Source organism: Perca fluviatilis, chromosome 13 (assembly GCF_010015445.1).
Source record: "Perca fluviatilis chromosome 13, GENO_Pfluv_1.0, whole genome shotgun sequence".
In the NCBI taxonomy this organism is placed as follows: domain Eukaryota; kingdom Metazoa; phylum Chordata; class Actinopteri; order Perciformes; family Percidae; genus Perca; species Perca fluviatilis.
This window is the reverse complement of record NC_053124.1, coordinates 3,692,977-3,714,868: the sequence shown is the minus strand read 5'-3', so window position 1 is coordinate 3,714,868 and position 21,892 is coordinate 3,692,977. Positions and strand designations below refer to the sequence as shown.

Here is a 21,892-nt window from a genome sequence, read left to right as displayed (position 1 = left end):
TTGTTTAATGAGCAGACACTTGCAAGCAGGATGGCTGGGACAGGTGGACAGCTAGCGTTAGCTTTCCACCTAGCCGATGAGGATGTCCCCTAGCCGGCTAGCGGCATTGAGCGACACCGCTGGTCTCCGTGCAAGGCGAAGCTCACGTAGTGTGCCGGTATTGCGTCTGTAATAACGTTTCCTCCATATTCTCCGATCTGTACCGATGTATCCCAGTGGTACACACCGTCCGGTAGTTTGAATGCAGATAATTGTTGTAAATGTTTTCTGCTGAAAACCGAAAAGCCTGTTTAGCGAAGGTTCAAGATGGCTGACAGTCGTTTATCTGAATACCTCGGCCAGACTCGGCAGTCCAACCCCTGTGGGCGTGTTGAAAAACATACGGAAGTAGATCCTACTACTGGCTGTAGTCCTTTGCCTCTGGCCCAAAAATCTTCCAATGACGCAAAAATCGTCATTTTACGTCATCGGAAGATTTTTTCCAGGCCCCAAATGCAGAAATCTCTCGTCTCAGGGGGACATGAGGGAGGGAGGCACGGTCATTCAGAAATACTATCGGGTTTCTACTGATACAAAGCTGAATGCTAAATCGGTGAAGTATCCCTTTAACGATAAATCCTCCAAGTACGCTAAAGTTAGCCATGGCGTTCCACAAGGCTCAGTGCTTGGACCAATTCTATTCTCCTTATATATGCTTCCTCTTGGTAATATTATTAGGAAACACTCAATTAACTTTCACTATTATGCGGATGACACCCAATTATGCTTGTCAATCAAATCCGACAAAACCAATCAGCTAGCTAAACTTCAAGCGTGCATTAAAGATATAAAATCCTGGATGACCTATAATTTTCTGATGTTAAAGTCTAACAAAACTGAAGTTATTGTGCTGGGCCCTAAACACCTCCGAATCTTATTATCTAAAGACTTAGCTACTCTAGATGGTATTACCCTGGCCTCCAGCACTACTGTCAGAAATCTAGGGGTTATTTTTGATCAGGATATATCCTTTAACGCCCATCTAAAACAAACCTCAAGAACAGCCTTTTTCCATCTTCGTAACATTGCCAAAATTAGGAATATCCTGTCTCAAAACGATGCTGAAAAACTAGTCCATGCATTCGTTACTTCCAGGCTGGACTATTGTAATTCCCTACTGTCAGGTTGCTCAAATAAGTCCCTTAAGACTTTCCAGCTGATCCAGAATGCTGCAGCACGTGTTCTCACAAGAACTAAGAAAAGAGATCATATTTCTCCTGTATTAGCTTCTCTGCATTGGCTTCCTGTAAAATCCAGGATTGAATTTAAAATCCTTCCCCTGACCTACAAAGCTCTAAATGGTCAAGCACCATCATATCTAGAAGAGCTCCTAATAACTTATTGTCCCACTAGAGCACTACGCTCCCAGAATGCAGAGTTACTTGTGGTACCTAGAGTCTCTAAAAGTAGAATGGGAGCCAGAGCCTTTAGTTATCAGGCTCCTCTCCTATGGAACCAGCTCCCAATCTGGGTTCGGGGGGCAGAATCTCCCGCCACTCCAGGACCTTTACGCCACCAGGACTCTGAAGCGTGCTGGAAAGATTGTGGCTGACCCCTCCCACCCCGGACACAAACTCTTTGAGCCACTCCACTCTGGCAGGAGGCTGAGGTCCATCAGGACCCAAACCTCACGTTACAAGGACAGCTTTTTCCCCTCCGCCAGTAGCCTTATTAACAAGGCCCGGAAACCACCCTGACTCTCTCCACACCCACCTCTGGCTCTACATGCCACTGGACTTAATCTGCTCTTTTTATCTTAATTGTTACTCTTATTTTATTACATCCTGTGTGTGTATATATACACATATTTATACTTATATTGTCTGTTCTGTTAACCTGTTTGTTTAACTTATTTTAGATAATGTGTGACATGCACCTATGACACCAAAACAAATTCCTTGTATGTGTAAAAAAGGTACTTGGCAATAAAGCTTTTCTGATTCTGATTCTGAAACTGTCACCACATTCAAGAATGAACTTAAAACTCTCCTATTTGATAAAGCTTATAGCTAGGGAGTGAGGAGTTGCAGTGTCCATCTAACTGGCCCACCTGCTTCTCTTCATAATTGTTAGATTAATAATATATAACAAAAGTAGAGGGAGGCAGGCCAGCACAGCCCGATCCGGCAGGGGAGAGTTTCAAGCCCGAACAGGCCACCTCTCCTTATGACCTGTCTCTCTTAGTTACGCTGTTATAGTCCTAGACTGGGGGCTTCGGGGACTTCCTTTTGACACACTGAGCTGCTCTCTCCTCTCCCTTTCTATTACCATTTGTGTGCATCCCGTTCCAGAAATGCTTGTTATTAATCCTAGCTTCTGGGGAGTTTACTCCCCGGAGTCCTTCTGTTTTTTCCCCCAGCGTATTTCCTTGGAGAACGTTGGCACCAAGATCCTGGTTGCAGCGGTCGCCGTGGTCCTGCTGCACTCCCTGCTGAGCTCAGCGGTGCCCTGCAATGTCATCCTGCGTCCTGCTAAACCCTGCTGCTTCCTGCTACATCCATCTATGCTCTGCTAGGCCACGCTACATCCTGTAACGCCCTGCAGCGCCCTGATATGACATGAACTACTACGACTACCATTTGAAGTCACTGTTCCATTATTAATGTGACTATTATCGCCAGTGTTCATCGCATCCCCAACCGGCACCGTCAGACACCGCCTACCAAGAGCCTGGGTCTGTCCGAGGTTTCTTCCCAAGAGGGAGTTTTTCCTCGCCACTGTCGCACTGGTCGCACTGCTTGCTCTTGAGGGAATTACTGCAATTGTTGGGGCTTTGTAAATTATAGAGTATGGTCTCAACCTACTCTATCTGTAAAGTGTCTCGAGATAACTCGTGTTATGATTTGATACTATAAATAAAATTGAATTGAATTGAAATGTCTGGCACTGCAGGATTTGATTCCCTGGCGGGGTAGTGTGTTACTGATGGTAGCCTTTGTTACTTCGGTCCCAGCTCTCTGCAGGTCATTCACTAGGTCCCCGCGTGTGGTTCTGGGAGTTTTGCTCACCGTTCTTGTGATCATTTTGACCCCACGGGGTGAGATCCTGCGTGAAGCCCCAGATCAAGGGAGATTATCAGTGGTCTTGTATGTCTTCTATTTCCTAATAATTGCTCCCACAGTTGATTTCTTCACACCAAGCTGCATACCTATTGCAGATTCAGTCTTCCCAGCCTGGTGCAGGTCTACAATTTTGTTTCTGGTGTCCTTTGACAGCTCTTTGGTCTTGGCCATTGTGGAGTTTGGAGTGTGACTGTTTGAGGTTGTGGACAGGTGTCTTTTATACTGATAACAAGTTCAAACAGGTGCCATTAATACAGATAACGAGTGGAGGACAGATGAGCCTTTTAAAGAAGAAGTTACAGGTCTGTGAGAGCCAGAAAACTTGCTTGTTTGTAGGTGACCAAATACTTATTTTACTGAGGAATCTACCAATTAATTCATTAAAAATCCTACAATGTGATTTTCTGGATTTTTTTTCTCATTTTGTTTCTCATAGTTGAAGTGTACCTATGATGAAAATTACAGGCCTCTCTGATATATATAGTGGGAGAACTTGCACAATTGGTGGCTGACTAAATACTTTTTTGCCCCACTGTACATAGAACCTCAAAATCCCATTGACACCCCTTTCCTCTGCAAATCTCACAATTTGAAACTGCTGCTGAAAATGGGCGAATCTCAACAAAGCTAAAAGTTGACGTCAACTTCTCAACTCCTAGTCTCTGTCACGCCCCAACATTTGCATAGGCTACACCACTGACCTGAGGTCAGCTTAGTCTTCTGAATCTAGCTAGGTCATGCAGATCTCCAGAGGTCCGCTATTTAATTACTAAATTCACTTCTGAGAATTTTTTATGTGAGAAATCAACTAGGAAGACGTCAAATATGGGCCGTTTTACGAAAGTTGAGGGCTAATTGCAAATTTTGTCCGGCTGTGTGTCGCAGTTCAGCAGGAGCTCAGCAGGCTAACATGACAGCGGCCGGTGCTGCCTCGCCATCCGGCGTGTCCTCATTCATAGATCCCGGCTCACTGTGAGCTAAATGGATCTCTGTCACGACCAGAAGCCCGCGGCGCTCCATACCCGCGCAAAGTCACCGTTTCTGGGTTACTGGACTACTAAATGCCATGGCCTGCAGCTAGCTGCGATCTTTAACCATAGGATTGAAGGGACACCAGCAGCTAACGAATCCCCTCAAATTGACAAAAAATGCATTTTGCATTGCAAATTGCAATTGAAATCGGACACAAGCATTAGCTTTGTAAGACCTTAGGGTAGATGTTATATAAGTGACTTGACGAAATTCAAACTGTAAATATATTATAGTTATGCCGAAAGTGTAGCTAGCTAGCTAGCCTCGATCTTTAGCCACCAATAGGATTGAATGGACACTAGCAGCTAACGAAACCCCTCCTATTCACAAAAATGCATTACATTGAAATTGGGCACAAGCTTTAGCTTTGTAAGACCTTAGGGTAGCTGTTCTATAAGTGGCGTTACGAAATTCAAACTGTAAATATATTATAGTTATGCCGAAAGTGTAGCTAGCTAGCTAGCCTCGATCTTTAGCTACACATAGGATTGAATGGACAGTAGCAGCTAACGAAACCCCTCCTATTCACAAAAATGCATTACATTTAAATCTGACACAAGCATTAGCTTTATATGACCTTAGGGTAGCTGTTATAAGTGGCGTGATGAAATTCAAACTGTAAATATATTATAGTTATGCCGGCAGCCAGACAGCTCCGCGGAGCCCCGAGCCCCGGTTGTCCAGTAGCTAACCTGTCTCATCAGACTGTGTGGACCTCCTGAAATCCGACACGTCTTACCCGATTTGCAATTAGCCATAAATCTTCATAAAACGGCCCATATTTCAGCTTTATATAGTTGATTTCTCGCATAAAAAGTCTCAGAAGTGAATTTAGTAGCGAAACATTGCAGTGTCTGAAATATGAGATCTGCTTTCTCGTCTCCAATGTGTTTCTATGTGGTTTGCTCAAACCAATCAGCGCACAGCTCATCTAAATATTTATCTTCATACCATATTTGGAAGAAAAGCTCTTGTTACAAATAGGGCCATATTAACAGGGTAGTTATGGGCCCATAAAATAGCATTCGGGCAATTTTCAGCCCAACCAATGTTACATACCCTATTAGGAGACCTTAAGGAACAGTGTGAAATACGCTATATCATCATTCTATCACTCCTTTAAACCACTCACAATCGTCATGGCCGGCGCTAAGCGCCAGATGGAGAAATGGCGCCTCTGCAAAATGGCCTTGGGAAGGAACATGTGTATGTTCAAAAGTTGTTTTAGTCGTTCAACAGAAAACTCAGATTGGACAGATAGTCCAGCTAGCTGTCTGGATTCACGATGCAGAGATCTGAGGAGCAGTTAACCATAGTCCTCATAAATCCACCGCAGTTTAGAATCCCAACACAAAGAAAGAGGAAGTTAACGGACATCCGGCCGAAAAGAGGGACATCTGGCGGTATTTCCAGCGGCACCAGAGCAATCCCAGAAGTGGAACGTTGTGGAAATAGACTAGCTGTGTGTCAGCTCATTTGGCAGTGGCTTGAATGTAACAGACGTTCATTAATATGAAATACTCGCACGCTATAGCTTTAAATGGATGCTAGAGCAGTGAGGTCAAAGGTCACGACCGACCTTTAAGATAAGGCTTATATTGGCACATAAGCATCATGGGAGCTCGCCGAGAACTTAGTTTGACCCGGAGCCTAGTGAGTGAGCTGATCACCACCTCCCTCTGGGCCAAAAGCTCCAAAGGATTCCTGACATACCACTGCTTCAATTACAGCGGCTGGGAGGGGAGAGGACATGACAGCGCAGTCTGGCTGCATGGGAGCCATGATGGAATGTAACTGAGTACATTTACTCAAGTACTGTACACAAGTACAAATGTTGAGGTACGTGTACTTTACTTGAGTCTTTTCTTTTCATGCCACTTTCTACTTCTACTCCACTACATTTCAGAGAGAAATATTGTACTTTTTACTCCACTACATTCATCTGACAGCTGTAGTTACTAGTTGCTTTACACATTAAGCTTTTTGCACACAAAACACATGTAGTTTATAGAAATGCCATCTTTGATTATAAATTAAACTACCCAACAATATAAAGGCCTACAAGTACAGCTGAAATGATTAGACCATTAAACACTTGTTGATTCACAGAACAGTTTGGATCGTTTCCAGTTTCTAAAATGTGAGGATTTTTCTGAATTGAGTACTTTTACTTTTAATACTTTAATTTCCCTTATGATACTTCCACATTTTTACTAAAGTAACATTTTCAATGCAGAACTTTTATGTGTAACAGAGTATTTTTTACAGTGTGGTATTAGTAATTTTTTTGAAGTAAAGGATCTGAATACTTCTTCCGCCACTGCATGAGAGAAAACAGCATCGCCTGGGAAGAAATCATACAGGCTGTCTGCAAGGAATACATGTGCACTTCTCCAGGGAGTATTACTGTAATCCATTACTGTTCTCACTAAGTAATGTAAAGTTTAAATTTTTAAATGCTCTGCTGTTTTACAAAGAAAACGTTGAGCTTTTAAAGGTACAGCAGCCTATTCACTGATTAGCCTACTAAGTATTGTTTATGTGTCTATGTGCATGTGGGCGTGAGCTGTTGCCTAGCAACAGCTGCTGTACTGTAAGTGGGAGAAGACAGACAAGTGCTGGCAGAGCAGATGTTGGAAGGAATTTCTAAAAGTAGAACATTTGAGAATAGCAGACTGAGACTGAGAGGACGAACTGTCATGTCTTAAAGGAACAGTTAACCCAAATTACAAAAAAACACATTTTGTCACCCTCTTTGTTCTTTAGCCCCGCAGTTACTGAAGTTTGACTTTGCTATTATTTGTATAATTTGTTCTGCAGCTAAAACAATACAACTGAGGCAAAGAGTCAGAGTTGTGTTGCTCAAAGCTTTCAAAAGCCATCGTAAATAAAAACCAAACATATCCACATGGCTAATTACCCCTACAGGTATGTAGGAAAATATGTTTCTTTTGTAAATTGGGTGAACTGACTCTTTACTAAAGCACGGAGGCTCCTCTTCTGTGTCCACACACACTGTCGCATTTTGATATAGATAGATAACTCAAATCAAACGTCGCTTTGGGTCTCACCCAGAGCATCAAAAAGTGGCACCAAGGTGTCCTGACCAAGCACATTGGAATATGATGCCAAAGGGGAACCCAAAGCGTACAAAGTGACGCCCAGGGGTCCTGACTAGGGTTGGGTCCAGAATTCTGTAATATTTTGGGTACCAACCGAATTACGTCAGTACTATTGAGGACCGATTCCAAAATGCCAAAACCTGAGCTCAGACTGGAGGTTGTGAGGCAAGGCAACTTTATTTTTATAGCACATTTCAGCAACATGGCAATTCAAAGTGCTTTACATAAAACATTGAACAGCAATTAAAAATGGCCATGAAAATCAAACAGGCTTAAATAGAATAATATACAACAACAAGAATAAAAGTTACAGTGAGTGAGAAATTATTTTAATGAAATAGGTTCCATTTATACACATTGTGAAAAGGCTGCCTTTCTCCCTTTGTACTAGCCTCTGTTCCTAAAATTAATTCAGCGTAATGTTTTAGTTTAATGTTTTAGTTAAGTTGCTACTTTATCATTTAACATAGGCCTGTTTAGTGGGTTTATGGGTTCATAGTGTTTTTGCTATGGTTCTGCCTGTGATGTAGGGGGTAGATCAGCTGCTCACCAGCTTAATCAAGGAGGTGTGTCTGATTAGGTCCTCTCAGCAGGGAGGGGCTGGGAACTGCTAAGTTGTACAACAATGGGTAAGATAGTTCTGCAGTGAAAGACGTTTTTTATAATATTTGGGGTGCCTATTGTTGTGAGTGCACATATATGTATAAATAGTAATGTCAGCAGTACCTCTTCTATCTAAATGTAATGGTATTTTCTGATACAGAGTGTTGAGGTTCTCTTTCAGTTCATCTCCCCCTTTAATCACCGGTGCAGGTGGTAGGGTCCAATTAGCTGAGGCTGAGAAGTTAAAAGTGCCTTCAGAAGAAGGGAAAGGGAGAAAAGACTTGGCAGCTTTCTGTGAGGTTGCTGGTTTATCTGTTATTTTGCGGCAGTTTAATTGAGTTTTTGGGTATTTCCAGGATTTTGTGCACTTTGTCAGTTTTTTTTTTGTAAATAAACACCAAAGTTTCAGGCGCCGAAACACTTCATCGGCCTTTGTATAAGGAGGTGGTGTGACACATGCAATTCCTTGTATCTGAAAACATACTTGACAATAAACCATTTTCTGAAATGCAATAACAAAAGTATTACAAAGCAAGGATTTCCTTCAATGGTCAGAAATGTACTTCACAAAAGGCCTCCAGAAAAAAATAAAAATAGGTCAACATATAATTCAGACTGCGTAAAATCTTGATGATCAGATCAGTTTCTCAATTTGGTATCAGTAAGTATGAAGAAACCTTGAAAATAAAGGTCAGCCTCTATACTCTCACCTCAGTGTCTAATAATTACTCAGGTTGAAAATGCCCTTTTCGTCAGCGCCACAGAGAGAAAACACAGTGTTACAGTCTGAGGAGGTACGGGAGTCCTACCTTGCAGCCCTCACAAGCACTGACACCATAGTGGTAACCAGAGGACTTGTCCTGGCAGACGAAACAGGGCTTGTAGATTCTAGGAGGGGCCGGCGGGGACGGCGGGCTGGGGACCAGCTCTTCAGAACTAGTGCTCTGTGTTTCAATGGCTGCAGGAAATGCAAACAAGAAAAGAAAGAAGATGAACAGACTTGGTTTCTAATGACTGACTGATGCATTTAGACATGGTAATAGACACTGGTAATATAAAAAAACACATTTTAAATATATACAAAAAATGTGTTCCTAAAAATTTTAAAGCCCCAGAAAACCCTCCTTCGGTATCAGGAGGTTGAGTTTAGCCATTCTAGCAGTTTCAGTACTAGTGGTAATGGTAATGGTCAGTAAGGGCACTTTCAGACCTGCCTCGTTTAGTTCAGTTGAATCGCACTAGAGTTTGTTTGCCCCACTGGTGCGGTTCATTTGGGCAGGTGAGAATGTGGCAATCGCACTCAGGTGCGCACCAAAAGCGGAACAAACAAGTGTACAGAGACCAGCTTGAAGACGGGGTCTTGGTACGCTATTAAACAAACTCTGGAGCGGTTCATTTGTGGTGAGAACGTGATCCGACCTCGAACCAACTATATACCCTGCAAGTCTGAGCTGAATGTCTCTTGTAGTCAGGTATGTTTAGCAATCTGCGATGCAGCAGAACATGCAAAATGTAGCAACTTACAGTGTTTCTCTCAGAGAAATAGACTGCGGTCAAGTTCGCCCTGTACTCGCATCTCCGTGGTCAAACCAGTTGCTGCTATAGTTGGAGACAGACGCCAGCAGAGCAGAGCGAACTCTCGGTGACCAGACCAGATGTAGCAATGTTGCTCACAAAACAATGTCTGATTATTTTAATGAAATGAGCTGGTTTAACCACGGAGTTGAGAGAAATATTCTGTAGTCCGGAACACAGGACCTTCTTCCTGTATTTACTTTCTTGCTTCCGCCCCAGATACATCAGACCAATAAGAGGAGTGAACGTTCTTGTGTGATATGTATTGACACATGTTGTTGCTACGCTTGGATTTTCCCAGGTGTGAAACCCAACCAAACCAAGGGGAAATCGCTCCAAGTTTACAAACTCATCAACTGATTCAGACCAAAGCAAACAAACTATAGGTGTGAAAATGCACAAAGTCGCGCAGTCAGTCAGTTGCTAGGTCCACCACTTTGGAGCAAGGGGAAATCCTCAGGATCCATTACAATTGCATCAGTGATCCCCTGAAATGATTTGATGTCATCAGGGTACAATTTAACTTTGTCCAACACTGTGGTTTATGACCAAATACCTGCAAAACTAATGACATTCAACCCTCTATGCTACTAAGATGCTAAACTAACATGGTGACCATGAACATGCTAAACATCAGCATTTAAAGGTAATTGAGCGCATCACATTTTGCCATTGAGCGCATGTTAGCATGCTGATGTTAGCATTTAGCTCAAAGCACCACTGTACAGCCTCATAGTGCCACAAGGGGGGCTTAAATGTGCCATGTGAGGTGTTCTTGTAAATGAACAAAAGTTAAAATTTTTCACTAAAAACACAATGTGTATCCTTGAGATCTAACAAATGTGTGCATTTCCTTACTTACAAAACATTTTCAAAGTCATTAGAAAAGCTTGTGCAGTGATCTTCTTCACTGTCTTTGTTGGCACATTGCTCATTCGTGTGTTACCGCGACCACCTGCCCATCAGTGGAATAGGATGAAACCTGTGGTAGGACTGCGTAGTTAGCTAGAGTTATAATCTGTGTTTTTGGATCCCCTTTTCCAAGGATTCAAACAGTACGCCGCTTCACACACAAGTGAGTAGAAGAGCGACTCTGTTGCGTTAGCTCTGCCTACCCTCTCTGGCGGACTAATCATTGTTGGCGATGGAAGACCCGTCACTAACTGTGCGCCGCTTGTGAATTTATTTATTTATTTATTTTTCAGGAAGGCAAGGGCTTTCATCAGTGGGCCATAGGCTCAATTACTGTTGTCACAGTAACAGTTCGACACTTTGAGATTATTACTTGAAATTATGTGGGTCTCTACAATCTGCCTAAAGGTTATTGCATACCCAAGTACAGTTTGAAATGTTTACCACTAGGTCAGATCTGGCTGTAAATCTGATGGACCATTTTACAGCATGGAACAGGAAGAGGGTGCTGCATTAGTTAAAACCAGGGGCTGATGCAAACACTGTAAGTGAAGCCAAAATAGCTGGATCGCACCCTGGTGGCTGGCTGCAGTATAGGTCATAAGCTCTGCCCCCTCCATGTTAGCGGATTGGACACGTACCAAACTAAAGACTTAAAGAACAGGTCAAATACATTTTTCCCAAAAATGGTTTGTCATTTTAGGTAGTTCTGATCACGCTGATTGGTCAAGTGTACATTTTTCTGATCAGTATGTCTTTTATTAGTTATTTGATGCTATTAAAACTGTGTGAAACATCATGATTGACAGGTGTGATTGACTAGTGATTGGCTCGACGGGTGTATGGGCGGGATGGCAGCGCCTGAATCCGGGATATTTTGGCTTCACTTTTGTACAGTGGGAGGAAGTGGAGACGCACCATCCATCTTTATATACAGTCTATGGATAAAATTGGACAAATCAGGAAACATTAAGCAATGTTGTTTTTGGGAGATGTGCTCCTAATTTGCATTACAAAAGCACAAACAGTACTTCACAATAGTGCAATCATAACACACTTAGCACCTAGAAGTAAAAATGTACCAGACTTTGAATCCATGCAAAGACCAAACCGCTGCAGACAAAATGAAGAACAGTCTCTCCAGCATCTCTACTGATTAGATTACTTTCTTCCGTACTTCATCAGAGTAAACTCAATTACTGATGGTAAGGGACAAGCTCTTATAATTACTGGACCCTCGTCCTTGCATGGAATTCCCTGGCGATTTAATCTAATCTTCTGCTACATTCACCCTGTGTGACTTTTTGCGTACGCCGAATTAGCAGTTTTGCATTCGGCAACTTCAGTGGCTCGAGGGAAGACTTAACAAGTCTGCGGCACATACAGTGCTGAACGTGAGGATGAATGTTACATCTGTAATAAGGGATGAGAAAGTAAGATGATCACCAAGGTTAATTAGAATGAGATGATTCATAAATCTATCGATTCTTGCTCTTATCTGGGTTTGAGGAGCAGTTTAAGCAGTAAGGAGAAGTCTCTGTGACTCGTTATGAAACGTGAATTGACTGCTTAAAAGTTCATCAGAATCTTTAAGTAGACTTCCATAAAGCTGACATAATGGTGCTGCGTTAGGATTTGGAAAAGTTTGCTGGTCTGAATTTCAAGTGGTATTCATGATTGGAAAGTAAACAACGTCAGTTAGGAAAGTCAGCCATGTTACTTCTCCATTCTTCAAACAACTCCAGTGTGACCTGGATTCAATGATGAGGACAAACAGACTTTCATTGAAGTCAGGTCATCTCATTGCTCCAAATGGTTTCCCTGTGTTGTTGGCAGAGAGCAGTCCGAAGCAGCTTGCACATAAAGCAGATGTATGGTGAGACACAAAACTGGAGGCAAGCCAGAGGTCTGACACACAAAGCCATCTGATAGGGGAGAGAGGGGGGGAAATAGATGCTATGGCATTTTGTGTTTATGCAAGCATATAACTAAGAGAGTACAAGTGCAAATAAATTGGGCTGGAGTTTCAGTACTGATACCAAAACATAACTTTTTTTTAAACCTAACTTTCAGGAATAAAAACATGTTTTTCCTTAATGTGTTCATATAACCATAGTCTGGATCAACGGAGGTACTTTTCAAGGATGACGCCTCACATCTCACCTTCCACTCTCTGTGAAGAATCCTTTTGGATGCGAGGCAACATCACACATCTTCAAGAATTTCTAGCAAGTCTAGTTGCCTTTGCTTATCAAAGAGAACCACAGCTAGCTAGCTAACCAAAGATGTACCAAAAAGGTACTGAGGTTCAATCATGGATGTATTATAAGAATTGAATACAGCGTTGGAGGCGGAGCCCTGTTCATTCCTATGAGAGTCGCTCAGTGGCGCATGAAGCCATCATGGAGCAAAAAATTACCCAGATGTTTGGCACACTGGGTATTCTAGTGCACCAGCAGGCGCACTAGAGCCCTCCGCTGACCGAGTCGGCTACTTACGATTTAGCACTCCTTCACTTAAATAGGGATTAGATTATATAATCGTGTGGCCCTCCTAGACTTTCCAAATGTTATCTGACTGACTGGATCAAGTTCTGATAGTAAAATGAGGGTTTTTGGGATTTCGACGCGCAAAAACACTTATGCACCGATTAACAGACGTCTCTAAAGTCTATGGGAAAAAGTCTTTTTGGGCCAGAGGGCATCATGTGATAGACCCGGAAGATGTAATTCCACTGTTTGGACACTGTTCAATTTGCCAGGCGCACTTCCTGGGGCCCTGGGTTCAATACCTAGCCCTAGTTTGAAGTATAATTTTTTCTAAGGTCAATAATTGAGATTCTGTTTCTTCTGAGCATGGGAAACAATCTCCTGCTTTGAGTCAGTGTAAAATGCAGCAGCAAGTCTGACAAACTCTATAGCTATGCCCTAATTCCATGCTGTGCGCTTTTGAGTATGTTCCATCCATACACTATTTATAGGCACACTGTTTAAGAGATGACAGTGTACCTGTCCTTGGATGTTGGTGTCCCTGTTGAAGGACCAAAAGCCAAAGAGTCAATTCATAATAATGCAAAAGAGGAGACAAGCCTTAGATCCTAACACTGAAGAAGTTGCAACCATGAACTGTATGTATGTGGATTGCCGTTTTGAGTTTGCATTTTGGCCGTCGACATCTTGATATTTTGGATCCATAAGTGACCATGTTTTTGTTTGTTTGTTCTGAAATATTACATAAATATATAATTTAGCTGTAACCTAAATATTGATACAAGAGCAATATATCCTCAACATAATTCACATTGGTTGACATGTGCTCTCTGATCTCCTAATTCATTGTGTGCGTGTATGGTTGCTTTGATAAAAGAAGTGTTTCATTTTATGCACGCACGCACGCACACAGTAACATCCCTGCCTATATCAAACATGGTGTCCACCTGAGATGAGGATGTATGCCTACTGGAGCACAAAAACAATGCATATTAGCCTTCTTCCCCAGGAGGTGCAGCGCACTTTAACATACATCGAGAGAAAAAATACTTTTGTTACTGATATGCCTTTGGAGCATTTGTCATGGCTGGGTAGTCCCACACTGAGGAGAGGCAACAATTCAGCCCTGGTGCCTATTAGAAACTCATGGCTGCGTCTGGGATGCAGTGTGACCACCTGCAGACAGATGGGACGCATAAACGTGGATTCATTACGTGTGTGTGTGTGTGTGTGTGTGTGTGTGTGTGTGTGTGTGTGTGTGTGTGAGGAGGGGGTGGCCAATGGGTACCTGTATGCTGCCGTATAGGTCCTATCATGTGCAGGAGAGCCTTTTTCCATTTTCTGCGTGATTGAACTTTGAGTCGACTTCCCCGCATGTTAACATATACAGAAAGCCCCATTTGAGAAATAAAGGCTGGTGATAGACAAGCACAAATGGCGAGCCTGGCTTAAGAGCAGGCAGAGAAAAATGTGTGCCTGCTGAACTCTTAGCCTCTGGCTGAACTTGCCGCCAGGGGTCGAACAGGAAAGCACACACTCCCTGCTGGAGGCTGCAGGCAGAATGACGGGAAAGACAAGAGAAAACAGCTCCTCTGATTGGCCCGTCCACTGGGACTGAGCCTGCTGACACCCGGAGCACACCCAAATAGAGCTCAACAGTTAGGTTCCAGAAGTTAAAATCCCATTCATTTTCTGCATAAGGATTTTGATTATTAGCCATAATGTCTAAACCAGGGGTATTGCATGTTTTTTAAGCCAAGGACCCCTTTAACTGAGAGAGACAGAGCAGGGACCACCTACTACATATATTGTATGAAATGAAGTTGCATACTAAACTGGGCCTACAATAATGTGTATGGCAGCCTAAAGCCTTTATGCATACATTTGTAGCGAATAAAAAGGTATGTATAGCAGACAAACAATAAGCTATAAAAATAATAATTGTTGACATGATGTTATAAATCATGTTTCATGTTAAACATCCATGTGGCACAGCGAATCCTTATGGCGTGTTCCCACCAAATGCGTTTCACGCAAATTCGGCGGCGCAATTATATACAAAGTCAATGCAAAGACACGAATAGGCGCCATATGGGGACGGAAAGAAACATTGTTGGTGCCTATAGCTCTACACCGGCTGGTACGCTAGTAGCGCGAGTAACACCATTAAACAGACATTTTAATTATTGAAAAAAAAATCACAAAATTAACAATCCCTGTTAAAGATCTTTGGCCTAAAACATCCAAGATAGACTGACCACCAGAAACAGTGGTTTATGTTCCTGTAGAAGCCACAAGTCCGTATGAAATCTACCTTGTTTTAGGAAAAGCAATGTCATGCAGAAGTACTACACGACCCATATTTCTTAGTGTAATAGCGACGTCTCTAATTGGTGAAGCTCACGGATACCATGGAAATGTTTAAGGCACCCGCAAACCTTGCGTCTATTATCTGGTCAATAATCGTTTGCCGTTTTTAAAATGTTCTTTTGCGCCAAATGAAATGTTTTATGGTCATGATTCATCTCGTAGCTGGTTGGCTTGGTTCCAGGCTTAAAGGGGTGATAGAATGATTATATAGGGTATTTCACACTGTTCCTTAAGGTCTCCTAATGGGATATGTAACATTGGTTGGGCTGAAAATGTCCCAGGTGCTATTCTTTTGGCCCTTACACTGTAATAAATTTCATGTTAGTTTAACTTGGAAATGCAAGTTCCCCTGCTGCCTTGAAAATCGAAGTTCACTCAACTTGAAGACTGCCTTTGTTTCAACTTAGAAATTAAAGTTAATGAGGTTGATGTAACTACAGTGTTCTAGTTTTGTTAAAGTTGTTCTTTTAGTTGATTTAACTTTGTATTACTTGCTTTAACTTCATACTTTAAGTTAAAACAAATCATTTATTTTCTTTAATAATGCCAGAAACCTTCCTTGCCTAGTATAACAGACATACCTCTCTGCTTTATTTCAACTCACACTTTCAAGTTAAAACAACATAACCACATTTATAGCAGAGATACCGTGGGTGCTTGGGTAGGGCCACCCCAGGACCCCCATGCAAAATAGTGGCCTCTCTGCTGATCTTGTGTCACTTGACATAAAATGGCCGCTAGTGAAGTGACACGCCGCAGATTAATGGCTGAAGGAAGCCTATTACTGCTCAACATCTAACACCGCAATACTCCACCTCTTATCAAACGTAACAGTCACTTAACTCATGGTTACAAATGTAAACCAGCACAGCAATGACAATTACCAGGCAACAAAACACTACATTCTAAACACACGTTTAATAAACAGAATTCATAAAGTTACATTTGTATTTCGAACAAACTGCAAACTTTTCAGCAAACTCTATTTACCGCCTTGCATCATGGGAATTGGCCAGCCAATAAACCAGTTGCAGTCTTGACTGCAATTGGTTGATAACTTAACTTACATACCTAAGTTCAATCAACGCATAAATTTTTTTAAATAATCAACCCAACGAATAAATGCAAGTTTAACTTTCAAAAACTCATAAAGTTGAGTTCAAAATCGACAACTTGTATAAGCTTGTTCAGTTAAAAATAAGAAATAAGTGGACATAACTAAATGGGTCTGTAATATTTTACAGTGTATGGATCCGAATGTCTCTATTTGGAATGACGGCTTTTCTTCCAAATATGGTATGCTCATGAATATTTAGATGAGCTGTGCACTGATTGGTTGAGCGAACCACATACACACACACACACATTATAGAAGAGACAGCAGGTGTCATATTTCAGACACTGCAACGTTATACATTGTTTGTCTGCTATTTCTTTATTAAATTCACTTCTGAGACTTTTTTTATGCAAGAAATCAAATTTGGTAAGACGTGTCTGACTTCAGGAGCTCCACACAGTCTGCCCCTGCTGTACTCCATACCCAGGGGAAAGTCACCGTTTCTGGGTTACTGGACTATCTGGGCTCGTGGCACCATGGAGCACGCTGGCTGCCAGCTGCCGGCATAACTATCGTATATTTACAGTTTGAATTTCGTCACGGCATGTATATCACAGCTACCTTAAGGTCTTGACAAACCTAACACTTTTGTGAATTTGAGGGGTCTCCTTAGGAGGAGGCAAGCTAGATCTCACTTGTTGAGCTCTGTCCAGCTCACTCCCGGGCAAGAGGCGTTTATTTCCCCAATTGTTTGTTTAAATAACTCAACACACATATCCATTGTAAGATTAACTGGAACCTGTGGTAAGAGATTGTGGGCGTAACAAGCTCGCTGACCTCACCTGACATATTTCACCTCTACATAGTTGATTTCTTGCATAAAAAAAGTCTCAGAAGTGAATTTAGTGATAAAATAGCAGATGAACAACATATAACAGTTATGAGATTTTGAACGATGTAAATGTAAATGTTGGGGCATGACAAAGGTAGAGACTAAAGCCAAATAAGGAGGAGCCACCGAGTTGACGTCAACTCGGTGGTTTGTTGAGATTTGCCTGTTTTCAGAGGCAGTTTCAAATTGTGAGATTTGCAGAGGAAAGGGATGTCAATGAGATTTTGAGGTTCTACGTATGTCTTATTTACCCACCAAACTGTTATTCAACTATGACAAGGTAAAATCGGTTTTGCATTCTATCACCCCTTTAAAACTCTTTCTATAAACATTTTCTGAACTGTCAAAGAGAGTGAATGGGGAAAAAAAACATTTAAAAAGTGGGAGCTCACTGTAGAGCTCTATACGTACTTGGCAGATACTGGCTTTTTTAGCCAGTCAGTATGAGGGATGAACGTCAAAAAAACATACAGCTGATGAAAGTGTGTGAACTTTAAAACTTTGCTCTCAGATTAGAATGAGTTTTGACTGATAGCACAAAGACATGATGTGATAATCTCCTCATGTCTGCATCTGATAAAGGCCCTGGTGTGAATTCATCTGATGTGCCATTACTAGTGCCACAGTCTCTCAAAAAAAGAAAAGCTCATTAGCAACAAATGCATCCTTCAGTTTATGGGGTTTTCTACTTGGTCCAGTATGGAGTGGTGTACAGGCAGAGCTGGTGAGGACATATCAAAATGGGTCTGGCCTTTTCCAAAAGGAAGAGACTAGCCCGTCTGATCGTGTGACCGCTCGTGTTTTGGCCATGTCTGAATTTTGTTTTGCGATATCAAGATGTCAGCAAATAACGTGGGGAGAACAGTGTTACGACAGCTGCAAAGATTAATTGATGAATCAATTAGATGTCAACTATTAAATCTATCTGCAAACATTTTGACAGATTAATTGGTTTGAGTCATTTTCTATTAAAAACAAGTAAATTATTTTTTGGGGAATGTTTGTGTGTGTGTGTGTGTGTCTATATATATATAATATATATATATTCAATCCAGTGTATTATTTCTTGTATATTCTGTATGTGTGCTATCTGATATGTTGCTGCTGTAGCACTGACATTTACCAATTTGGGATCAATAAAATCTATCTAATCTAATATGGCGCACCGTATTTGATCGTATTATTGGAAAGGGTTAGGGGTAAGGGTTAGGGTTAGCCCTAACCGAAAAATTGCAATAACAGTTTTGGTGCCAAAGAAGAAGAATAAAGTCAGTTCATCTTGGATCCGTAATGCTAAAGACCCAAGTCACAAATGTCTAGAGCTGCAAAGATGAATCGATTAGTTTTCAACTATTAAATTAATCTGCAAACATTTTGAAAATTGATTAACCAGTTTGAGTCATTTTTCAAGTAAACAATTTTCTGATTGCAGCTTTGTGAAATGTGAATATGTTCTAGTTTCTTCTCTCCTCTGTGACCGTAAACTGAATATCTTTGAGTTGTGGACAAAGCAAGACATTTGAGGACGTCATCTTGGGCTTTGGGAAACACTGATCCACATTTTTCACCATTTTCTGACATTTTAGAGACCAAACTACTAATCAGTTCATCCAGAAAATAATCCACACATTAATCAACAATGAAAGTAATTGTTAGTTGCAACACTACTATTGCCAATAGTATAACAGCCAAAACTATAAAAATAAGATCCCTCTTGTAATGGAAAACAGGCTTTCTTCCAAAATTGGTATGACATTAGTATTATGTAGCTACTGTGAAAGCTAAACACCCAAAACAATGTATTGATCACAGAGTGGCCCAAAATGGAATTATTCTTTGTGTGTTAATTTCTCTACAAAAAATAATGTATGTGCCCTGAACTAACTCTGAGGGCCACCTAGGGTTCATGGACCCCTTGTTGAATATCTCTGTTCTAATTCCTTGTCATTAGTTGCTGTACAATTTGGAGCCTGTGAATAGTTTTCTGATTCATACCTGTTAAAAGACCTTTACAGTGAGGAAACATTCAAGTATGATTTGACATTGGATTTAGTGTAAGTGAAAAAACTGACAGGATTCCTGGAATATATTTAAGATTTAGGCGCAAGATTGGATGACGTTGCTAGTATTTAATCCAAATTGAGGCTGGAATTAACCAGGACAAGAGACACCCCAGCGAGTCCAACACTCAAAAAGCAATATTACACATTTTTATTTTAGACATTTATTTACTATTTTGTTCATATATTAAGCTACTTTTGTGAACCCAAGACTTTTGTTAATTCATTTCAAGCACCAAAACAATTGAGTGTAGGTTTATTTTGAAGTGATTTGAGAAATTTCAAAAAGTAATCAACTTTTCAGCTTTAGGGCCAAATTATCTCTTTACACATTGCTCTAGAACTAATTTGGGCCTCACCTTACATAAAGCTGGGTTTGTTCTGAACATTTTGATATGAAAGACATGGGGATCAAGTTATATACATTTCTCTTAAAAGGTAAATTTAAAAATATATGTAAAAATACCCTTAGACCTCAGAGGGTTTAAACACCATAGGTTTCTTAAAAAAATAAAATAAAATAATAATAATAATTATAATTTATGTGTGTGCAAAACGCTGTGTGCAGAATGTTTTTACTGCTTGCTCAGACTTTAGACACAGATCTAATGCAGTAGAAAACGGTCATTACCAGTAAATTGTCTTTGGGCTCTTGGCAGCAACCCTCAATAAATATACAGTGGGCGCCAAAAACCCTAACACTGACACTGGTTCAGCCCACGATGAGCAGTGGGAGGCAGGATGGGAGCTGATTTAGGTAATGTTGAAATAATCTTCAGAGCTGCAGCATCATCTATCCGCTCTGTGTGCCCTCTATGTGCTTATATCCAGTTCCCCCAGTCTGAAAAGCATTGACATGTAAAACTCTCCCCACATGGTCCACACCACCAACAGATGGCAAAGAACCCGAAGCAAAGTCTGTCGTAGGCAGCACACAGGCAATTTAACACAATGATGCCGCATTCCGCATAATGCAGGCAGAAGGTGCACACTTAATTTTAGTTTAAATAGAAATCAATTGAAAGCAAGAACCATAAATTGCAGTGATTGCTTAAACGTGGCAAATGATAACAGATCTGCAAAAAACTATAACAGGGAGAGAAAAACAGTGGTGTGGGGGGGAAAAAATCAAATCATGATTATATTGTGTGTGTGACGATTTTTAAAATGGATTTGTTTTCTTGCCACAATCAATATTCTTTATTTATTATTTTTTTTTTTTTAACCAATTCACCTAGCTTTTTTTATGTTTTTACTGTATAATCTGTTTCTAGCAAAACAGCCAAAGCAGAAAAAGTAAATAAATAAATAATAAATAAATGTCAGACTAACTGACATGTGATGTGCATTCTTCTTAGAAATCTATTAGTTTTTAGAAATATCCCATGATATATTGTCTCTTGAAGTATATTATTTAACTTTGGTTTTTGTTAAAGTGATGGTTCGGAGTAATTTCACCCTAGGGTCCTTTGCACCATGACCTCAAGCCAAACACCCCCCCAGAAGCTTTTTTCACCTGGGTCTAACATTGGGAGAGTTAGCGTAGCGTAGCGTTAGTCGCTGAATAGCTTAGCGCAGAGGCTAATGGATCCGAAGTGTCTCTAAACATTACCCCACTAATAATGCCCGAAATGATACCAAAGGTCTACACTAGTATATATAGGTTATGCACTCATAAAACGATGGATTGTAAAGTTTGTAAGTACACCAGAAGGTTATGTAAATAACACTTGCCTGCTGGCTTCTGCTCTCTGCTGTTGTTGTTGCTGCTGTAAGACAAGTGCTTAGGGACATCTACAAATTACAACACCCGAAAAGAGATGCAACAAAAATATTTTTAATAATTTAACTTATTTTTAAAGTAAGTGCTGTAGTATAACTAGCAGGAGACAAGTAATAATTGAGGTAAGTTTGGAGACATTACCTTATTTAATCATTAAATTAATAAATATTTAAATATTTTTGTTGCATCTCTTCGTGTTGTAATTTGTAGATGTCCCTAAGCACTCTTACTGCCCGGTAGTAACAGCAGCAGCAGCAGAGAGCAGAAGCCAGCAGGCAAGTGTTATTTACATAAACTTCTGGTATACTTACAAATTTTACAATCCATCGTTTTATGAGTGCATAACCTATTTGTACTACTGTAGACGTTTGGTATCATTTCGGGCATTATTAGTGGGGTAATGTTAAGAGACACTTCGGATCCATTAGCCTCTGCGCTAAGCTATTCAGCTGATAACGCTACGCTACGCTAACGCTCCCAATGTTCGACCCAGGTGAAAAAAGCTTCTGGGGGGGTGTTTGGCTCGAGGTCATGGTGCAAAGGACCCTAGGGTGAAATTACTCCAAACCATCACTTTAAAGAAGGAAAAGAAAATCGCAAACTAAATACTATCGAATCACAATACTTCTAGAATCGCAAAAAATAAATACAAATCGCAATATAAAAAAGAATTGGTACACATGTATCGTAAAAACATGTAATCAGGACAAAAGCATATCGTCCCATTTCTATAAAAGAGCAACAACAAAAAAGATGGATGAAGAGAGAGAGGCATTTCCTGGAGCTTTGTGTTAAGGGGAAAGCTGTGGTGATTTGGGTGTGTAGCGGTGGGCATAGCCTGGGAGGATTGGAGGAATATTACTCCCAGTCGCTGGATCCAGCTCCTCTCCTCCTCT

The 21,892-nt window shown here is 41.0% G+C and overlaps 1 protein-coding gene across 2 annotated transcripts in view; it reads right to left on the bottom strand.

Moving 5' to 3' along the window:
* LOC120571299 (retinoic acid receptor beta-like) overlaps positions 1–21,892 on the bottom strand; it is a 232,602-nt gene that overhangs the window by 111,278 nt on the left and 99,432 nt on the right. For both annotated transcript variants that reach the window (XM_039820181.1, XM_039820182.1), the window contains exon 2: positions 8,668–8,816. In XM_039820181.1, the coding sequence (XP_039676115.1) occupies positions 8,668–8,816 (149 nt within the window). The remainder of the gene's footprint in view (positions 1–8,667; positions 8,817–21,892) is intronic.